Source organism: Mauremys mutica, chromosome 4 (assembly GCF_020497125.1).
Source record: "Mauremys mutica isolate MM-2020 ecotype Southern chromosome 4, ASM2049712v1, whole genome shotgun sequence".
Lineage (NCBI taxonomy): Eukaryota > Metazoa > Chordata > Testudines > Geoemydidae > Mauremys > Mauremys mutica.
The window spans coordinates 162,498,088-162,517,895 of record NC_059075.1 but is presented as its reverse complement, the minus strand read 5'-3'; the positions used below and the strand labels follow the sequence as shown (position 1 = coordinate 162,517,895).

Here is a 19,808-nt window from a genome sequence, read left to right as displayed (position 1 = left end):
ACTGCAAGATGTTTGTACGGGAAACAGTTTACAAGCTATGTAGAAGATTGGGTTGCACAACTGTTGAAGGGAGACGTGTCATTTGAGGCGAGGTGGGTCTCAGAGCTAACTCAATCAATCTTGAAAATCCTGAACATCCCTGGAGGCAGCACTTTGTTTACTGTCTGGGCCAAGTGGAGACCGGTGATCAGCGCAGGGAGCAGATGCCAGAACGCCAGGGATGGGAACCGCCCCTCTGGGAACTTGCTCGTTTTTACAAGGAGTTTGACCAGGTGCTGGGTCCTGTGCTGCAACCCCAGCACTTCACAACAGCCACACCAGCCTGCACAGTCACCTTCTCACCCCTGAACGCAGCACAGGGCCAGCGGGGAGCCAGCAAGCACTGGATGAGGCAGCCAAAGTGATTCTCGGGCTCACTGTGGTCTCCAAGGCGGCTTTGCTGCTGGAGCAGCTGCAGCACATCCTGGGTCCCTACTCGGAGGGGTTTTCTGATGCCCCCCAGAGGGGCTGCCCGCTGCGGAAGCAGCATCAGAAACACAAGAGGCACAGGTTGCCCCTGAGCCTGGTCAGTGTCTGGTGGCACGTCTGTTATTAATCTAGGAATGGGAGGGATTTCCAATTTATTACCCAAAGCAGAATGTATTGCAAGCCAAAGGCAGCTGCATGTAGCCAGTAGTGGCAGGTTGCAGGCACCACTTTGAATTCAAAAGGGAGATTGGGAGCACAAACAACACTGAAACAAGCATTTAACATTAAACTTGGGCTAGAAACTCGCACATTCTTACAGAGCTGTGCCTAGGGTTGCCAGGTTTGGTTGGACGTATTCCTGGAAGTTTCATCACGTTATATAACAGATTAATGTTTAATTCCTGGAGGGTTGGCAATCCTAGATGAACTGTGACTGTTTCGGTCACAGAGACCTCCTTGGGGCTGCCACCTGATGTGCTGAGACTACCTCTGAGCCCGTTTGCCCTGCCAGCTTGGGTCTCCAGTATCCTGTCTTGTTGAGCCAGACATGCCAGTCTGCTTCAACACAAACCCCCAGGTTTGAACCACGTGCCCCAAAGCTGCAGACTTAACTGAAAACAGCTTAAGAAGTGTTCCTGTCTCTAGCACCCAGACATCAAGTTCCCAATGGGATCCAAACCCCAAATGAATCCGTTTTACTCTGTATAAAGTTTATACAGGGTAAACTCATAAATTGTCTGCCCCCTATAATACTGATAGAGAGATCTGCACAGCTGTTTGCTCCCCCAGGAATTAATTACTTGCTCTGGGTTACTTAATAAGTAAAAAGTGATTTTATTACATATAAAAAGTGGGATTTAAGTGGTTCCAAGCAATAACAGACAGAACAAAGTAAGTTACCAAGCAAAATAAAACAAAACACACAGATTTAAGTCTAACCCAGTAGGAAACTAAATGCAGGTAAATCTCACCCTCAGAGATGTTCCAATAAGCTTCTTTGACAGACTAGACTCCTTCCTAGTCTGGGTCCAACAATCACTCACACCCCCATAGTTACTGTCATTTTTTCCAGTTTCTTTCAGGCATCTCTTTGGGATGGAGAGGCTACCTCTTCAGCCAGCTGAAGACAAAATGGAGGGGCTTCCAGGGCCTTATATAATCTTTCTCTTGTGCCACATCACAGCCACACAATGGGGTCTCTAGCCACCTGGGCAAGTCACCTGTCTATGAACGATTCAGCTTTTTGCAGGCCGAAGCCATTGTTTACTTGTTAGTTTGAACATTCCCAGGAAAGGTCAGATGGGGATTGGCGTCTCTCAAAGTCCATTGTTAGTTAAGTGCTCCAATTACTTGAATAGCCCCTTCACACTATGTTTACCAATCTGCCTCACCTGCTTCCTACAGCAACGATCATGTCCCTCAATATACTGGCCATGCTCCTACTTATACAGCCCAAAATGCCGTTAGCCTTCTCGGAAACAAGGGCACATTGTCGACTCATATCCAGCTTCCCATCCACTGTAACCCCTAGGTCCTTTTCTGCAGAACTGCTGCCTCGCCACTCGGTCCCTAGTCTGTAGCAGTGCATGGGATTCTTCCATCCTAAGTGCAGGACTCTGCACTTGTCCTTGTTAAACCTCATCAGATTTCTTTTGGTCCAATCCTCTAATTTGTCTAGGTCCTTCTGTATCCTATCCCTACCCTCTAGCGTATTTACCACTCCTCCCATTTTAGTGTCATCTGCAAACTTGCTGAGAGTACAATCCACGCCATCCTCCAGATCATTAATGAAGATATTGAACAAAACTGGCCCTAGGACCAACCCTTGGGGCACTCCGCTTCATACCAGTCAACTAGACATGGAGCCATTGATCACTACCCATTGAGCCTGATGATCTAATCAGATTTCTATCCACCTTATAGTCCATTCATCCAGCCTATACTTCTTTAACTTGAAGGCAAGAATACTGTGGGAGACTGTCCATTGCTTTCCCCTCATGCACAGAGCTGGTTATCTCATAATAGAAGGCAATTAGGTTAGTCAGGAATGATTTACCCTTGGTGAATCCATGCTGACTGTTCCTGATCACTTTCTTCTCCTCCAAGTGCTTCAAAATTAATTCCTTAAGGACCTGCTCCATGATTTTTCCAGGGACTGAGGTAAGGCTGATGGCCTGTAATTCCCTGAATCCTCCTTCTTCCCTTTTTGAAAGATGAGCACTACATTAGGCTTTTTCCAGTCATCCGAGACCTCCCCCGATCGCCATGAGTTTTTAAAGATAATGGCCAGTGGCTCTGCAATCACATCTCCCAACTCCTTTAGCAACCTCAGCTGCAGTGCATTCGCCCCCATGGACTAGTGCTTGTGATGTTATTGATATAATCTGGGACCGTATAGAACATGGTTGCAACCAAAGTCCTGCAGTGGCACCAAATCTTATATAAAGGGGGTCACATAAGGTGCCTAAGACCAGGTTATGAGTTGCTGGTTATGATTATGCTGTCTGTATGAATGTATCACTTTTTAGTTGAAGTTATAAATATTGGCTCTATACTGTCTATACTTCAAACTTATGCTGTGCTTCTGGGTGATGTCCCAGACAGGTTGGTGTTAGCTCTGCCTAGCCTGCCTGATGGCCCATTAAGGACCATCAGCTACACAATTGACCCATGGAGAGAAGGCAGATATGCCCTGTAACTCAGCAAAGTATGCAGGAACTTGCCCAGGTGACTCCAGACTCCATTTTGCTGTAATTTTCCACTGTAAGAACAAAGAAGTGTTCTTACACCTGGAAAAAACTGATATCTCATCTCCATCTGGTCTTCAATCTTGATTTGAACCTGCAGTTTACTCCATCACTGCTACAAGGATGAACTATGAACTTTGCCATTACTGTATGTAATTGATTCCATTTAACCAATTCTAGCTCTCGTCTCTATCTTTTTCCTTTTATGAATAAACCTTTAGATTTTAGATTCTAAAGGACTGGCAAGAGTGTGATTTGTGGGTAAGATCTGATTTGTATATTGACCTGGGTCTGGGGCTTGATTCTTTGGGATCGAGAGAACCTTTTTCCTTTATTGGAGTGTTGGTTTTCATAACCATTCATCCCAAGGACGAGTGGCACTGGTTGTGATACTGGGAAACTGGAGTGTCTAAGGGAATTGCTTGTGTGACTTGTGGTTAGCCAGTGGGGTGAGACCAAAGTCCTCTTTGTCTGGCTGGTTTGGTTTGCCTTAGAGGTGGAAACACCCCAGCCTTGGGCTGTAACTGCCCTGGTTTAAGTGATTTGTCCTGAATTGGCACTGTCAGTTGGTTCCCGCCAGAACCGCATCGTCACGGTGCTCAATCAGCTTTTCTGAATAGTCCTGAACCATTTCTTTCTCCACAGAGGGCAGAAACACTTGGAAAACAATTGCAGCTGAGATTCAGGAGAGAGAGTCTGTAGGGAACGATACTCCCTGGTGCTTTTTCCTCCCCTGTTGGAGTTTCTTTTGTTTCCCTTCCTGCTTGATGACTCTGTTTGTTGCTTTAATGTCCCCATTCCTTTGTTGAGACAGGCCTGTTTGCCAACCTCAGGTTAGAGCACGTGTTAACACCATAAAGGGGAGTATTATCATTACACGTACATTGTTGTCACACACATTTTATCAGGGCAGTACTGACCGGCAAATTATACATTTACAAATAATACCTTGCAAGGTTGTACAAAGATTATTACAACAGTGGGTACGGTGTGAACACAAGGGTACATTCTGTCCCCTACCTTCCCCCTCTCGGTCCTTTGTTCACGAGGTGGGGACTTTTCTCAGCTTCCCTGAAATACATAAACCATGGGAACTTGCATTGTCGCTCTGGCCTCCTTTCCCCGGAGGCCCCTCCACCTCTGCCTAGAGCAAAATCCCAATCAACTGTGCCCTGCAGCTGCAGGGATGTCACCGCCTCTGGGTTCCAGGACTGGCAGACTTTGTTAATGGTTCATTCGCTCGTGTATAAGAGGCTGGAGCAGCCCCTGAAGGAGAGAGAGAGGCAGGAACCTCACAGCTCCACAGACACCCAGGAACTGCTCCTTCCCCTGGCACGGAGTCACCCCAGGTGAGTGGGACCGTAGCCCTGTACGGGCAGCCCTGGCATCACATGGCCTTAGAGCAGCCTTCTTATTGTGGGGTCTCTGGTGAGCACAGGGGCTGCGCACACACTGGTTAGGTAGTTTAAGGTCTCTGGTGAACACACGGGGGGCTGTGCATAGACTGTTAAGTTATTGTAGGGTCTCTGGTAAGCACAGGTGCTGCGCACAGACTGGTTAGGTAGTGTAAGGTCTCTGGTGAACACACAGGGGGCTGCGCACAGACTGGTGAGCTGTTGTGGGGTCTACACAGTGTTTGCTATTTTGGTAGGGCTGGGAGCTGGCAGCTGGTCTCTGGGGTTGGGAGGAGACAGTCACAGGGAACTGATGGGTCTCCTGCCCCCCAGGTGTCCCTCGCACTGTCCTGCTGGAAGCTGTGAAGGCCCATCCCGGCCAGCGATGCTGATCCTGAGCTGTCCCTCCAAGCTGCGGATCCTGGAGGGGATGCTACGGCGGGGCCTGCCTGACACGCTGCCGGTGACCAGGACTCGCCCGACCCACAGGGCCGAACCCTCCCACCCTCAGGCTGTGCAGAGAGCAGGGGAAAGTCCCTCGGAGTCCCCTGGGTGATGGGGCACAGATTGGGCTGGGGTGCAATCCCCTGGGTCGGGGGTACATGGAGGGCTGGCCCCTCCACCTGGTTGGGGGGTAGCAGTTTGGGGGGCAGACCCTTTCTCCAGGTCGGGGGGCAGCAGTTCAGGGGCTGGGCAGGCTCTCATAGATCCACAGGGGATGTGCTGTACCCCAGCCTGTCACCAGGCCCCTGGGAGCGACCCCTGGAGTGGGCCGGGGCCCGAGGCTGCACACAGCTCACAGGGGCAGGCCCATGACCTCCACCACTGGGCCTTTGACACCAGCCCTCCCATCTCTCTCCGTGGCTCCCTGCAGCGAATGCAGCCGAGCCAGACGCCCGCAGGAGGCTTGGACCGGGCCCCTGTGGTGGGTGTTGGCAGAGACTTTGTGTTGGAGGGTCTGTCACTTTTATGAATAAAAGTCCTTCTCTTCCCCCAGCCCCGCTCCCCCCTCCATCTGTGACTTCTCGGCATTGATGAGAAGACCGAGCCGTTGAAATAGAGACAGGATTTCTGTCATCTGGTCCATTACCAGCCGCCGAGACGTTCCGCGAACCAGCCAGTCGTCGAGATACGGGTAGACGTGTATATGACGACGGCGGAGGGCTGCGGCAACCACGGCCATGCACTTGGTAAACACCCTCGGTGCGGTGGATACGCCGAATGGTAACACTGCGAACTGGTAGTGTGCGTTGTTGACCACAAAACCTAGGTAGCGTCGATGGGGAGGGTAGATCGTGACATGGAAGTACGCGTCCTTCATGTCGAGGGCGGCAAACCAGTCTCCCGGATCCAGTGAGGGAATGATGGTCCCCAGGGTGACCATGCGAAACTTGGGCTTGAGCAGATACTTGTTCAGCTCTCGAAGGTCCAGGATAGGACGTAGCCCTCCTTTCGCTTTGGGGATGAGAAAATATCGGGAATAGAATCCCCTGCCCCGCCTGTCTTGAGGCACTGCCTCTATGGCACCCACGCTCAACAGAGTCTGGACCTCTTGTAAGAGGAGTTGCTCGTGAGAGGGACAGGGAGGGTGGGTGGGAAGGGGGAGGCGAAACAAACTGAAGGCGGTATCCCGACTGGACTGTTTGAAGCACCCAGTTGTCCGTTGTTATTTGGGACCACGCCGAAAAGAAATGGGAAAGGCGGTTGTAAAACAAAAGGGTAGGATCCGGTAGGAAGAGTGATGGGCTGTCCTCGGGCGTCCCATCAAAAGGCCTGTTTGGACCCTGGAGGGGCCTTGGAAGGGGCCTGGGCCTGGGCCTGGTTGCGTCTGTTGCCGGATGGTCGACGGCGATTTTGGCCGGGCCGCCTGCTGTTGTAGGGACGGTACCGTGGCTGAGTGAAAGGCCGGGAGGGTTGCTGCCTGAAGGACCTGCGCTGTGTTGCCGGTGTATGCATCCCGAGAGTGCGGATGGCTATGCGACCGTCCTTCAGGGTCTGGATCCGGGAATCAGTTTTTTCCGAGAACAGACCCTGAGTATCAAAAGGCAGGTCCTGCAGCGTGTACTGCACCTCCGGTGGTAGGGTGGAGGACTGCAGCCAGGAGATGCGCCTCATAGTCACTTCTGAAGCCAAGGTCCTTGCTCCCGAGTCCGCGGAGTCAAGAGCGGTCTGGATGGAGGACCTGGAAGATTTTTTCCCTTCGTCCAACAGCACCGAGAACTCCTGGCGGGAGGCTGTTGGGAGCAGTTCTGTAAACTTCGCCAGGGACACCATGATGTCATAGGCGTACCTGGCGAGGAGAGCCATCTGATTGGCGATCCGAAGTTGCAGACCGCCAGCAGAGTAGACCTTGCGGCCCAACAGATCCATCCGCCTCGCCTCCTTAGACTTCAGCGCTGGGGCGGGCTGACCATGCCTCTCCCTGTCGTTGACCAACTGTACGACCAACGAGTCTGGGGCCGGGTGAGTATACAGATACTCATATCCCGTGGGGGGGACGGAGTACTTTCGCTCGACCCCGCGGGCAGTAGGAGGGACGGACGCCGGTGACTGCCAGATTGTCGTGGCGTTCTTTTGGATCGTACGGATGAACGGTAAGGCCACCCGTACTGGAGCCTCCGCTCCAATGACGTTCGTCACTGGGTCCTCGTCCTCCTGGACCTCCGCCACGGGGAGATCGATGGCCTTTGCCACGCGGCGAAGCAGGTCTTGGTGGGCCCTCAAGTCTATTGGTGGAGGATCTGTGGCAGATGCTCCGGCCACCGCCTCGTCAGCTGACGACGACGAGGATAAGCCCTGGACTACAGCCTCCGTAGATGGATCTTCTAACGGTTGGTCGGCTGGCTCGGGCTGAGGATGCCTCTGGGGGTCGGGCGGTATTGAAACCGAAGCCGGTGGCGAAGGGGGCGGTCTACTTACGGTGGTCTCTGGTACCCTGCGCTCGGAGGCAGGGGCCCTTGGAGGGAAAGGCACCCCCTGAGTCTCGTATTGGGCCCAGGGGACCCAGAAGCCCCACTGCTGTGCACCCTGAGGTTGACCATGCGGAGCAGGCGGAAGGTGCCCGTTGCTGTCTGCCCCGGAAGCGACCGACGTGGGGCGAGAAGGCCATGGGGGTGCAGAGGCGCTGATGGACTGCGCCGTCGAAAGTGGCAGCCTGTCCCCGGACGGTGCCGAGGATCGGTGCCGGTCATCACGGTACCGGGATGGTGACCGAGACCAACGTCCGCCGCGGTGCCGGGAGCTCGACCGGTGCCGGGAGCTCGACCGGGATCTGGACCGGCGGTGCGCTACGCGCCGATGAAGCCCTCGGTGCCGGCGTGGTCGGTGCCGGGGCCTAGAGCGATGCCTCCATCAGGAGCTGCTTCAGGCGAATGTCCCGCTCCTTGCGCGTCCGGGGCTTCAATGCCGAACAGATAGGGCACTTATCTGTCCTGTGACTCTCCCCGAGGCAACGGAGACACGAGTCGTGCGGATCCCCGACCGGCATATGCCGCTGGCAAGATGCGCAGGGCTTAAAGCCCGGTGCCTTGGGCATGAGCCCGCACCGGTAGAGGAAAAGGGGGGAAAATCCCCCTTATCCTTATCCTAAAACTATCTAACTAACTGAACGAACTATCTACACTAAGTAATGAAACAACTATGTACAGAAAAAGTAGCGAGAGCTAGGGTTGTGGAGGACAGAGAGCACTCCACAGTTCCAACTGGCCGTCACGGGCGGTAAGAAGGAACTGAGGAGCGGACGGGCCGGCTGGGGTATATAACAGGCGCCATAGCGGCGCCACTCCGGGGGGCGCCAGCCGGCCCGCCGGAGTTGCTAGGGTAAAAATGTTCCGAAGAGCCGTGTACGCGCGGTGCGCACACCTGACTGGAATGCATAGGAGCAATCACTCGAAGAAGAACAACAGTTTCCTTAAGCATCTCAGTCCTTGTATCGCCGCCAAAACCACTAGACTTATAGATGAGTGGTTCTTTAAAACCAATTTAACCAAAGACCAGGTTCTTCTGATCCAAAGGACCAGCCACATGCCCAGGTCAATATACAACTCAGATCTCACCCAAAAATCACACTGTTGCCAACCCTTTAGTATCTGAAATCTAAAGTTTTATTCAAAGAAAGAAAGAAAGAAAGAAGAAAGAAAGAAAGAAAAAGAAAGAAAGAAAAGAAAGAAAGAAAGAAAGAAAGAAAGGTGAATGTTAAAATTGGTTAAAGGAATCAAATACATACAATAACTGCAAAGTTCTTGGATCAGGCTTGTACCAGTGATGGAATAAACTGCTGGCTTGATAAGTCTCTGGTTGCTTCGAAATCACTGGAAGGACCTCAGTCCCTTGGTTAGAATGCTTCCATTAGTATAAGTCCTTAGTCCAGAAGTTTAAGCTGGAAAGAGGCAGAATGGAGGTGTTTCCAGGGCCTTTTTTTTGGTTCTGCCATGTGGAGGGAAACCCATTGTTTCAAACAAAGCCCTCAGCACAGCTAGTAGAAAATTACAGGTAAAAGATGGGGTATGGAATGACATGGGCAAGTCACATGTCCAGGCATAACTTTGCTTAGTCACAGCAGGAAATTACCTATACCCCAGACAGCACGTTTGCAGGACAGTCCATTCAGTGTACATGGTCTCCCATGGTCCACTGTCGGTTAAGTGTTTCTTGATGAGCCACTTAATATGGGTCATTACACATATTGAATCTATTTCCCCATGTTAAGTATCCCCACACCTTCCCCACACCTTCTTGTCAACTGTCTAAAAAGGACCATCTTGATTATCACTACTTGGTTATCTCCTGCTGATAATAGCTCATCTTAACTAATTGGCCTCTTACAGTTGATGTGGCTACTTCCACTTTTTCATGTTCTCTGTATGTATGAATATCTTCTTACTATATGTTCCATTCTATGCATCTGATGAAGTGAGCTGTAGCCCACGAAAGCTTATCCTCAGATAAATTTGTTCATCTCTAAGGTGCCACAAGTACTCCTGTTCTTTTTGTGGATACAGACTAACACGGCTGCTACTCTGAAACCTTAATTTGAATAGTCCCTCCAAGATGTGCCGGCTAAACACCTTGTGGGTGTTATCCCAGGAGCAAACAGTTGAAATCCTGGTATAGAGCCAATACTCATAACTTCAAATACAAAAATGATACGTGCATACAGATAGCATAATCAGATTCAGCAAATCATAACCTTTTCATAGACATCTTACATGCCACATTTTATACAAGATTTGTTGCAAATATATAACAGTGGTTGCAACAATGATCTATATGGTCATGTTTCAATCAGATAACATCACAAACATCATACAGCAGAATCTTATAACTTTACCTACAATGTTGCCACACATATTTTACTGTGACAATAATTATCAGCAAATTATGAGTTTACCTATGATACCTCACAAGGCAAACTTTGTACAAAATTTATCATAGTTTTGTAAAAGTGGTGAACATGGGGGTACAGTGTGTCACAATGGTCCGCCAAGAGCTAAGAACTAGCTGTCAAGCCAGCTGACCATCATGGTTACTGCAAGATGTTTGTACGGGAAACAGTTTACAAGCTATGTGGAAGATTGGGTTGCACAACTGTTGAAGGGAGACGTGTCATTTGAGGTGAGGTGGGTCTCAGAGCTAACTCAATCAATCTTGAAAATACTGAACATCCCTGGAGGCAGCACTTTGTTTACTGTCTGGGCCAAGTGGAGACCGGTGATCAGCGCAGGGAGCAGATGCCAGAACGCCAGGGATGGGAACCGCCCCTCTGGGAACTTGCTCCTTTTTACAAGGAGTTTGACCAGGTGCTGGGTCCTGTGCTGCAACCCCAGCACTTCACAACAGCCACACCAGCCTGCACAGTCACCTTCTCACCCCTGAACGCAGCACAGGGCCAGCGGGGAGCCAGCAAGCACTGGATGAGGCAGCCAAAGTGATTCTCGGGCTCACTGTGGTCTCCAAGGCGGCTTTGCTGCTGGAGCAGCTGCAGCACATCCTGGGTCCCTACTCGGAGGGGCTTTCTGATGCCCCCCAGAGGGGCTGCCCGCTGCGGAAGCAGCATCAGAAACACAAGAGGCACAGGTTGCCCCTGAGCCTGGTCAGTGTCTGGTGGCACGTCTGTTATTAATCTAGGAATGGGAGGGATTTCCAATTTATTGCCCAAAGCAGAATGTATTGCAAGCCAAAGGCAGCTGCATGTAGCCAGTAGTGGCAGGTTGCAGGCACCACCTTGAATTCAAAAGGGAGATTGGGAGCACAAACAACACTGAAACAAGCATTTAACATTAAACTTGGACTAGAAACTCACACATTCTTACAGAGCTGTGCCTAGGGTTGCCAGGTTTGGTTGGACGTATTCCTGGAAGTTTCATCACGTTACATAACAGATTAATCTTTAATTCCTGGAGGGTTGGCAATCCTAGATGAACTGTGACTGTTTCGGTCACAGAGACCTCCTTGGGGCTGCCACCTGATGTGCTGAGACTACCTCTGAGCCCGTTTGCCCTGCCAGCTTGGGTCTCCAGTATCCTGTCTTGTTGAGCCAGACATGCCAGTCTGCTTCAACACAAACCCCCAGGTTTGAACCTCTGGGTTACTTAATAAGTAAAAAGTGATTTTATTACATATAAAAAGTGGGATTTAAGTGGTTCCAAGCAATAACAGACAGAACAAAGTAAGTTACCAAGCAAAATAAAACAAAACACACAGAGCTAAGCCTAATGCAGTAGGAAAATAAATGCAGGTAAATCTCACCCTCAGAGATGTTCCAATAAGCTTCTTTGACAGACTAGACTCCTTCCTAGTCTGGGTCCAACAATCACTCACACCCCCATAGTTACTGTCGTTTTTTTCCAGTTTCTTTCAAGCATCTCTTTGGGATGGAGAGGCTACCTCTTCAGCCAGCTGAAGACAAAATTCAGAAGCTTCCAGTGCCTTATATTGTCTTTCTCTTGTGCCACATCACAGCCACACAATGGGGTCTCTAGCCACCTGGCTAGAGAGTGAACGATTCAGCTTTTTGCAGGCCGAAGCCATTGTTTACTTGTTAGTTTGAACATTCCCAGGAAAGGTCAGATGGGGATTGGCGTCTCTCAAAGTCCATTGTTAGTTAAGTGCTCCAATTACTTGAATAGCCCCTTCACACTATGTTTACCAATCTGCCTCACCTGCTTCCTACAGCAACGATCATGTCCCTCAATATACTGGCCACGCTCCTACTTATACAGCCCAAAATGCCGTTAGCCTTCTTAGAAACAAGGGCACACTGTCGACTCATATCCAGCTTCCCATCCACTGTAACCCCTAGGTCCTTTTCTGCAGAACTGCTGCCTCGCCACTCGGTCCCTAGTCTGTAGCAGTGCATGGGATTCTTCCATCCTAAGTGCAGGACTCTGCACTTGTCCTTCTTAAACCTCATCAGATTTCTTTTGGTCCAATCCTCTAATTTGTCTAGGTCCTTCTGTATCCTATCCCTACCCTCTAGCATATTTACCACTCCTCCCATTTTAGTGTCATCTGCAAACTTGCTGAGAGTACAATCCACGCCATCCTCCAGATCATTAATGAAGATATTGAACAAAACTGGCCCTAGGACCAACCCTTGGGGCACTCCGCTTCATACCGGTCAACTAGACATGGAGCCATTGTGAACTACCCATTGAGCCTGATGATCTAATCAGATTTCTATCCACTTTATAGTCCATTCATCCAGCCTATACTTCTTTAACTTGAAGGCAAGAATACTGTGGGAGACTGTCCATTGCTTTCCCCTCATGCACAGAGCTGGTTATCTCATCATAGAAGGCAATTAGGTTAGTCAGGAATGATTTACCCTTGGTGAATCCATGCTGACTGTTCCTGATCACTTTCTTCTCCTCCAAGTGCTTCAAAATTAATTCCTTAAGGACCTGCTCCATGATTTTTCCAGGGACTGAGGTAAGGCTGATGGCCTGTAATTCCCTGAATCCTCCTTCTTCCCTTTTTGAAAGATGGGCACTACATTAGGCTTTTTCCAGTCATCCGAGACCTCCCCCGATGGCCATGAGTTTTTAAGATAATGGCCAGTGGCTCTGCAATCACATCTCCCAACTCCTTTAGCAACCTCAGCTGCAGTGCATCCGCCCCCATGGACTAGTGCTTGTGATGTTATTGATATAATCTGGGACCGTATAGAACATGGTTGCAACCAAAGTCCTGCAGTGGCACCAAATCTTATATAAAGGGGGTCACATAAGGTGCCTAAGACCAGGTTATGGGTTGCTGGTTATGATTATGCTGTCTGTATGAATGTATCATTTTTTAGCTGAAGTTACAAATATTGGCTCTATACTGTCTGTACTTCAAACTTATGCTGTGCTTCTGGGTGATGTCCCAGACAGGTTGGTGTTAGCTCTGCCTAGCCTGCCTGATGGCCCATTAAGGACCATCAGCTACACAATTGACCCATTGAGAGAAGGCAGATACGCCCTGTAACTCAGCAAAGTATGCAGGAACTTGCCCAGGTGACTCCAGACTCCATTTTGCTGTAATTTTCCACTGTAAGAACAAAGAAGTGTTCTTACACCTGGAAAAAACTGATATCTCATCTCCATCTGGTCTTCAATCTTGATTTGAACCTGCAGTTTACTCCATCACTGCTACAAGGCTGAACTATGAACTTTGCCATTACTGTATGTAATTGATTCCATTTCACCAATTCTAGCTCTCGTCTCTATCTTTTTCCTTTAATGAATAAAACTTTAGATTTTAGATTCTAAAGGACTGGCAAGAGTGTGATTTGTGGGTAAGATCTGATTTGTATATTGACCTGGGTCTGGGGCTTGATTCTTTGGGATCGAGAGAACCTTTTTCCTTTCTTGGAGTGTTGGTTTTCATAACCATTCATCCCAAGGACGAGTGGCACTGGTGGTGATACTGGGAAACTGGAGTGTCTAAGGGAATTGCTTGTTTGACTTGTGGTTAGCCAGTGGGGTGAGACCAAAGTCCTCTTTGTCTGGCTGGTTTGGTTTGCCTTAGAGGTGGAAACACCCCAGCCTTGGGCTGTAACTGCCCTGGTTTAAGTGATTTGTCCTGAATTGGCACTGTCAGTTGGTTCCCGCCAGAACCGCATCTTCACGGTGCTCAATCAGCTTTTCTGAATAGTCCTGAACCATTTCTTTCTCCACAGAGGGCAGAAACACTTGGAAAACAATTGCAGCTGAGATTCAGGAGAGAGAGTCTGTAAGGAACGATACTCCCTGGTGCTTTTTCCTCCCCTGTTGGAGTTTCTTTTGTTTCCCTTCCTGCTTGATGACTCTGTTTGTTGCTTTAATGTCCCCATTCCTTTGTTGAGACAGGCCTGTTTGCCAACCTCAGGTTAGAGCACGTGTTAACACCATAAAGGGGAGTATTATCATTACACGTACATTGTTGTCACACACATTTTATCAGGGCCATACTGACCGGCAAATTATACATTTACAAATAATACCTTGCAAGGTTGTACAAACATTATTACAACAGTGGGTACGGTGTGAACACAAGGGTACATTCTGTCCCCTACCTTCCCCCTCTCGGTCCTTTGTTCAGGAGGTGGGGACTTTTCTCAGCTTCCCTGAAATACATAAACCATGGGAACTTGCATTGTCGCTCTGGCCTCCTTTCCCCGGAGGCCCCTCCACCTCTGCCCAGAGCAAAATCCCAATCAACTGTGCCCTGCAGCTGCAGGGATGTCACCGCCTCTGGGTTCCAGGACTGGCAGACTCTGTTAATGGTTCATTCACTCGTGTATAAGAGGCTGGAGCAGCCCCTGAAGGAGAGAGAGAGGCAGGAACCTCACAGCCCCACAGACACCCAAGAACTGCTCCTTCCCCTGGCACGGAGTCACCCCAGGTGAGTGGGACCGTAGCCCTGTACGGGCAGCCCTGGCATCACATGGCCTTAGAGCAGCCTTCTTATTGTGGGGTCTCTGGTGAGCACAGGGGCTGCGCACACACTGGTTAGGTAGTATAAGGTCTCTGGTGAACACACGGGGGGCTGTGCATAGACTGTTAAGTTATTATAGGGTCTCTCGTAAGCACAGGCGCTGCGCACAGACCGGTTAGGTAGTATAAGGTCTCTGGTGAACATACAGGGGGCTGCGCACAGACTGGTGAGCTGTTGTGGGGTCTACACAGTGTTTGCTATTTTGGCAGGGCTGGGAGCTGGCAGCTGGTCTCTGGGGTTGGGAGGAGACAGTCACAGGGAACTGATGGGTCTCCTGCCCCCCAGGTGTCCCTCGCATTGTCCTGCTGGAAGCTGTGAAGGCCCATCCCGGCCAGCGATGCTGATCCTGAGCTGTCCCTCCAAGCTGCGGCTGCTGGAGGGGATGCTACGGCGGGGCCTGCCTGACATGCTGCCGGTGACCAGGACTCGCCCAACCCACAGGGCTGAACCTTCCCACCCTCAGGCTGTGCAGAGAGCAGGGGAAAGTCCCTCGGAGTCCCCTGGGTGATGGGGCACAGATTGGGCTGGGGTGCAATCCCCTGGGTCGGGGGTACATGGAGGGCTGGCCCCTCCACCTGGTTGGGGGGTAGCAGTTTGGGGGGCAGACCCTTTCTCCAGGTCGGGGGGCAGCAGTTCAGGGGCCGGGCAGGCTCTCATAGATCCACAGGGGATGTGCTGTACCCCAGCCGGTCACCAGGCCCCTGGGAGCGACCCCTGGAGTGGGCCGGGGCCCGAGGCTGCACACAGCTCACAGGGGCAGGCCCGTGACCTCCACCACTGGGCCTTTGACACCAGCCCTCCCATCTCTCTCCGTGGCTCCCTGCAGCGAATGCAGCCGAGCCAGACGCCCACGAGAGGCTTGGACCGGGCCCCTGTGGTGGGTGTTGGCAGAGACTTTGTGTTGGAGGGTCTGTCACTCCAGCTTGGCTGGGCCCCGGCTGAACGCAATGGACTCTGCTTTACCCCCAGTTCTCTCTGCTGACCTAAGGCTGCTCCGTGACTCCTAAACTGGCCTGGCTTGACAATGCTGCCGAGTGTCACTGCAAACCCAGGCTGGGGTGTGGGAGCCCCCGAAGAGCGGCCAGGTCTCTCCAGGGTTCTGGCTCAGTGGGAGGCACCGGGCAGAGCTCGCGGGGTGGAGCAGGAGGGCTGGAGCCCAGAGGCTCCATCTCAGAGGCCCTGGCCTGCCTCGCAGGAAGAGTGGGGCCCCCTGGGGGGCTGGCACTTTGAGGGCTCCTCCAAGGGGCAGAGTAAAAGCTGGGGCCCAGCACCGATCCTGGGGAAACGGGACATTCCCAGACTCTGACCTCTGTGTCTTGGCAGGTCTACGGCGCTGTGATGCATGTGAACCGCGGGAACCCGGCTGGCCAGGAGGTGCTGGTGGATTCATGGCCAGAGTTCAAAATGGTCCTCACCCGGCCACGCAGAGAAGTGCGGCCTTTGCTGGGCCCCTCCCATCTGCCCCGCTCCCTCCTCCCGCGACACCATCACTGCCCTGCTCCCCTCCCCCACCTGACACCATCCCTGCCCCGCTCCCCTCCCCCGCCTGACACAATCACTGTCCCGCTCCCCTCCCCGACTTCCTTGCCCCTTTCCCTGCTTGGTGTCATCTCTATCCCTCCCCCAACTGGCTGCCCCACCTCCCCACAGCTTGTCTCCCCTTTCTGCTGCCCAGACCCCCCCATCCCATTCTGCCCTAAGTCCCCTGGCTCTATTCATGGGGCCCCTTCCCCCCGCCTCAATCTCTTACTTGGGGCTCTCTCTGCCCTGCTCCCCCGATGCCGTCCCTGAGGGTCGTGGGGGGCAGAGGCTGCGCTCACCCCCAGGCAGTGTCCCCCCTGCAGGTGGCGCGGGACCCAAGTGATTATTTCACCAACTTGTACACGGCCTTTTACCGGGACGAGGGCGCCTGCCGGGCCCTGCTGGGGAACAGCCGCGCCATCGACTGGGGCCAGGCCTTCCAGATACTGGGTGAGCCCCTCCAGCCCTGCTCCATCCAGCACCTGCCACATGGGGGGGAGGACCACTGTGCCCCCCCATGGGCCAATAGCCCCAAGGAGCCTGCCTGGACCCCCCCCCCCCCCACAGACCAATAGCCCCAATGAGCTCACCTGGGCCCCTTCTCCATCCAGACCCAGGATCCTGAATGAGCCAAGCTTGGGAACCCCCAGTTGGGTCATGCCGGCTCACAGTGGCCCTTGGCCCCTCCCTGCTGCTCTCCCCCACCAGGCTGGGCCCCCCACATCCATGGGCACCTTTCCGGGGCCCCTGCTGACAGCGCACGGCTGTCCCTGCAGGGCTGCAGGACGGGGTACATGAGAGCATCAGGAACATCGCCAGGGCCAGGGGGCTTGAGATGGAGACGCATCCGCACCGGCTACTACTCCACCCAGACCCGCCTGCCATGCCCCAGTACCGGTAGGTGACCCCAGATATGGGGTGTGTGTGAGAGAATGGGGCAATGCACACAACCAGCCTGTGCTAGATGGAGGGGGGAGCGGGGCTGGGGGAAGGGAAAGACCCTGGGGTGCCAGGCCAGTGGTCTCCATTGTGCCCCAGATCTGGTGTCAATGAGTTCCCCAGGCTAACGGTGCTGGCAGAGTGAGGCCATCACCACAGCCCCAGGCCTTGGGCACATGCTGCCAAGGATTTCCCATCCTGCTCCGGGGCAGGGCTGAGTCAGCCCTAGAGCTTCGCCGGGGGCAGGGGCAGCCCAGCCTGGCCAAGGAACCTCCTTGGCCCCAGGATGGGGAGAGCAGGGGGAGGGGCAGCCTGTAACCTTCCATATCCTGGGACGGGCAGCCAGGGGTCCTTGACCCCAGAGCCATCCCCTCTGAGGGGAGGGGGCTCCAAGCACAGAGCCCCCCGGTCCCTCCTTCCCTGTCAGCGGGTAGGTCCCCGGGCAGGGGGTTCGCTGCCCACTGAGCCCTGGTGCTTTCATGTCAGGAGCTGAGCTTAGCCACGGCCCATCGGCAGCGATGGATCTCCTGGGGCTGGACTGGGCCCTGTCAGACAGCCCCTGTGCTGAGGCTGCGGGAGTGTGTCAATCCCCTCCCCCCTGGGGGTCACCTTCCCCCCATGTGCCGCCTCCTGGCTCGATCCCCTCCCCCAAGGGCTCCCCCGTCTCCCCCACCCCGGGTCTATCGCCCCTCAGCCTCACCCCCCTTCTTCCTGTGCCAGGTCAGCCCCCTCCAGCCTCCCTCCCCTCCATGGGGTGCACTGGGAGGAGCGTTATGGGTGCTATAGTCACCCAGGATTTGCCATAGCCTCCCCTCCCAGTGCAAAGGCCAAACGTTATGCAGCAGGAGGGGTGGCAATGCCATACCACGCCCCCCGTAGCTCTCGGCTGCTGCTGGCGGCGGCGCTGCCTTCACAGCTGGGTGGCACACCCCTCCCCCACAGGATACCTTCCATGCCCCCCACACCTCCCACTGCCAATTTTCTGTCCAGCCCATCTCAGCCCCACAACCGGGAAGAGGATGGCGCTGCCGGACCCTGCTCCCCTCCTATGCCATGTCATACCAGCTCAATCCCTGCTCCCCGGGCTCACTCCCTTGTACCAGATCGAGCCCCCGGCTCACTGCACCCTGCCCCCCCAAGCTGGGTCAATCTCCCCCTGTGCTCACACCTCCCATGTTTGGTTGCTCCCCGCTCCTCTCCCCTAGCCTTACTCCTTCCCCTAGTGGTTGTATTCCCTCTGACCAGGGATGCTGACCCCCTCCCCTTGCTAGGTCAATCCCTTATCTGCTCACCCCACCCCGCCCTGCATCTCATCCCTCCCGACCTGTCTTGCAGGCCTGAGAAGGGGCTCAGGCTGGCCCCCGTGTCCCCCGCCCATGCCATGCTGCTCAACGACACCTGGACGTTTGGGGGGAACAGCTGGAGCCTGCGCTACCTGAGCTGCCTGATCCGCCACTTCCCCAACGCCTGCCTGCTGGACCCTGAGGGGACCCCCATCTCCTGGTGCCTCACCGACCCGCTGGCTGCCCTGACACACGGTTACACCCTCCCGGAGCATCGTGGCCAGTGCCACTTCGGATCCGTGGTGGGGACGCTGGCAGCACAGTTGCATGCCCGCAGCTTCCCTGTTTACACCCGGGTGCTGCCCCACAACGAGCCTTCACTGCACGCCCTGCAACGCCTCGGCTTCCGCATCCTGCCTGGGGTGTTCTACCTGCTGGTGGTGAGGCCCGGGTTCGCCCAGTCCCAGCCAGCCAGTGCCCTGGACTCGGCCCAGGACCCTGCGCCCAGCTCTGGGGAACGGCAACACGCCCAACAGCACGTAGCACAGGGGGAGGGGAGCGGAGGAGAAGAGGACACGGCCTAGGGCCCTGCACCCAGCTCTGGGGGACAGCCACGCTCTGCCAGCACATAGCCCTGGGGGAGGGGAGGAGATGGGGACACAGCCCAGCCATGCCCAGGGACCTCCTGCTCTGCTACCCCCCATGAAGGGGACACACTGACCAGGCACCAGGGGAGCTCAGCTGTCAGCCCTTGGGAAGCCTGGGCCTGGTGGAGGAGACTCTCTCATGCTCCATTATCCCCTGCAGCAGGGCAGAGGCTCAGTAGGGGGCGCTCTCCCCTGGCAGTCAGGGCTGGCCCCAAAGAGACCAGGGTGAGGGCTCAGCAGGGGGTCTCTCTCGCTCCCTTCCCCAGGCAGTTTGTTGCTCGGCTGGGCCTGTGGTGGTGGTGTGGGGGGGTCCCCGTTCCAGGTGCTGCGCCTGGTCTTGCCAGAGCTTTGGTGCAAGCTCCCTTGGGCTCCGAGCACATGTCCCAGCTGTGGCCCACCTCTGACCTCCCCTGTGGTGATAGGGGGCAGGTGCTGGCCTTGCACGGCTGCTCCAGGGCCAGCAGCCAGCTGGAAAGCCAGGCCAGGGCTTGTGTTTATGCTGGTGCACTACAGGGGGGAGGGAAGCAGTCACAGGACCCCCACCCCCCGTAGAGCCCTGCTGGGCCCAAACCCCGATAGTGTAGACGTACCAAAAGAGAATGTTCTGTAATAGTTTTGATGCCGGTGTGCCTCAGTTTCCGTCTGTACTTTGCATCTCTGCCCAGTGGGTGCCAAAGGGTTAAAAAGCTGCTCCTGGGGCAGAGCAGGGACGGGAGGGGGTGTCACATGGCTGGGGGGCAGGACCTGGGCGTTCAGGATCAAAACCAGACCAACGGAGGCTCCACAAAGAAGAAGAGTTGGGTTTTGGTGGGACTCAGGAGCTCCCAGCTGGGACTGAAAGAGATGGAGACA

General features: G+C 53.8%; 1 protein-coding gene across 3 annotated transcripts; it reads left to right on the top strand.

Moving 5' to 3' along the window:
* Positions 1-4,512: 4,512 nt before the first annotated feature.
* LOC123368865 (glycine N-acyltransferase-like protein 3) lies at positions 4,513-19,541 on the top strand. 3 transcript variants are annotated; one of them, XM_045014049.1, is made up of 6 exons: positions 4,513-4,564; positions 14,852-14,981; positions 15,890-15,997; positions 16,411-16,537; positions 16,864-16,984; positions 18,362-19,541. In XM_045014049.1, exons 2-6 carry the CDS (start codon positions 14,904-14,906, stop codon positions 18,891-18,893), a joined length of 966 nt encoding a protein of 321 aa, XP_044869984.1. In that variant the 5' UTR covers positions 4,513-4,564; positions 14,852-14,903; the 3' UTR covers positions 18,894-19,541. The 3 variants fall into 3 exon arrangements, with proteins under 3 accessions (XP_044869984.1, XP_044869985.1, XP_044869986.1); XM_045014050.1 differs by lacking the exon at positions 4,513-4,564 and adding an exon at positions 14,418-14,473; XM_045014051.1 differs by lacking the exons at positions 4,513-4,564; positions 14,852-14,981 and adding an exon at positions 15,457-15,651 and having other exon boundaries at positions 16,397-16,537.
* The last annotated feature ends 267 nt before the right edge of the window (positions 19,542-19,808 follow it).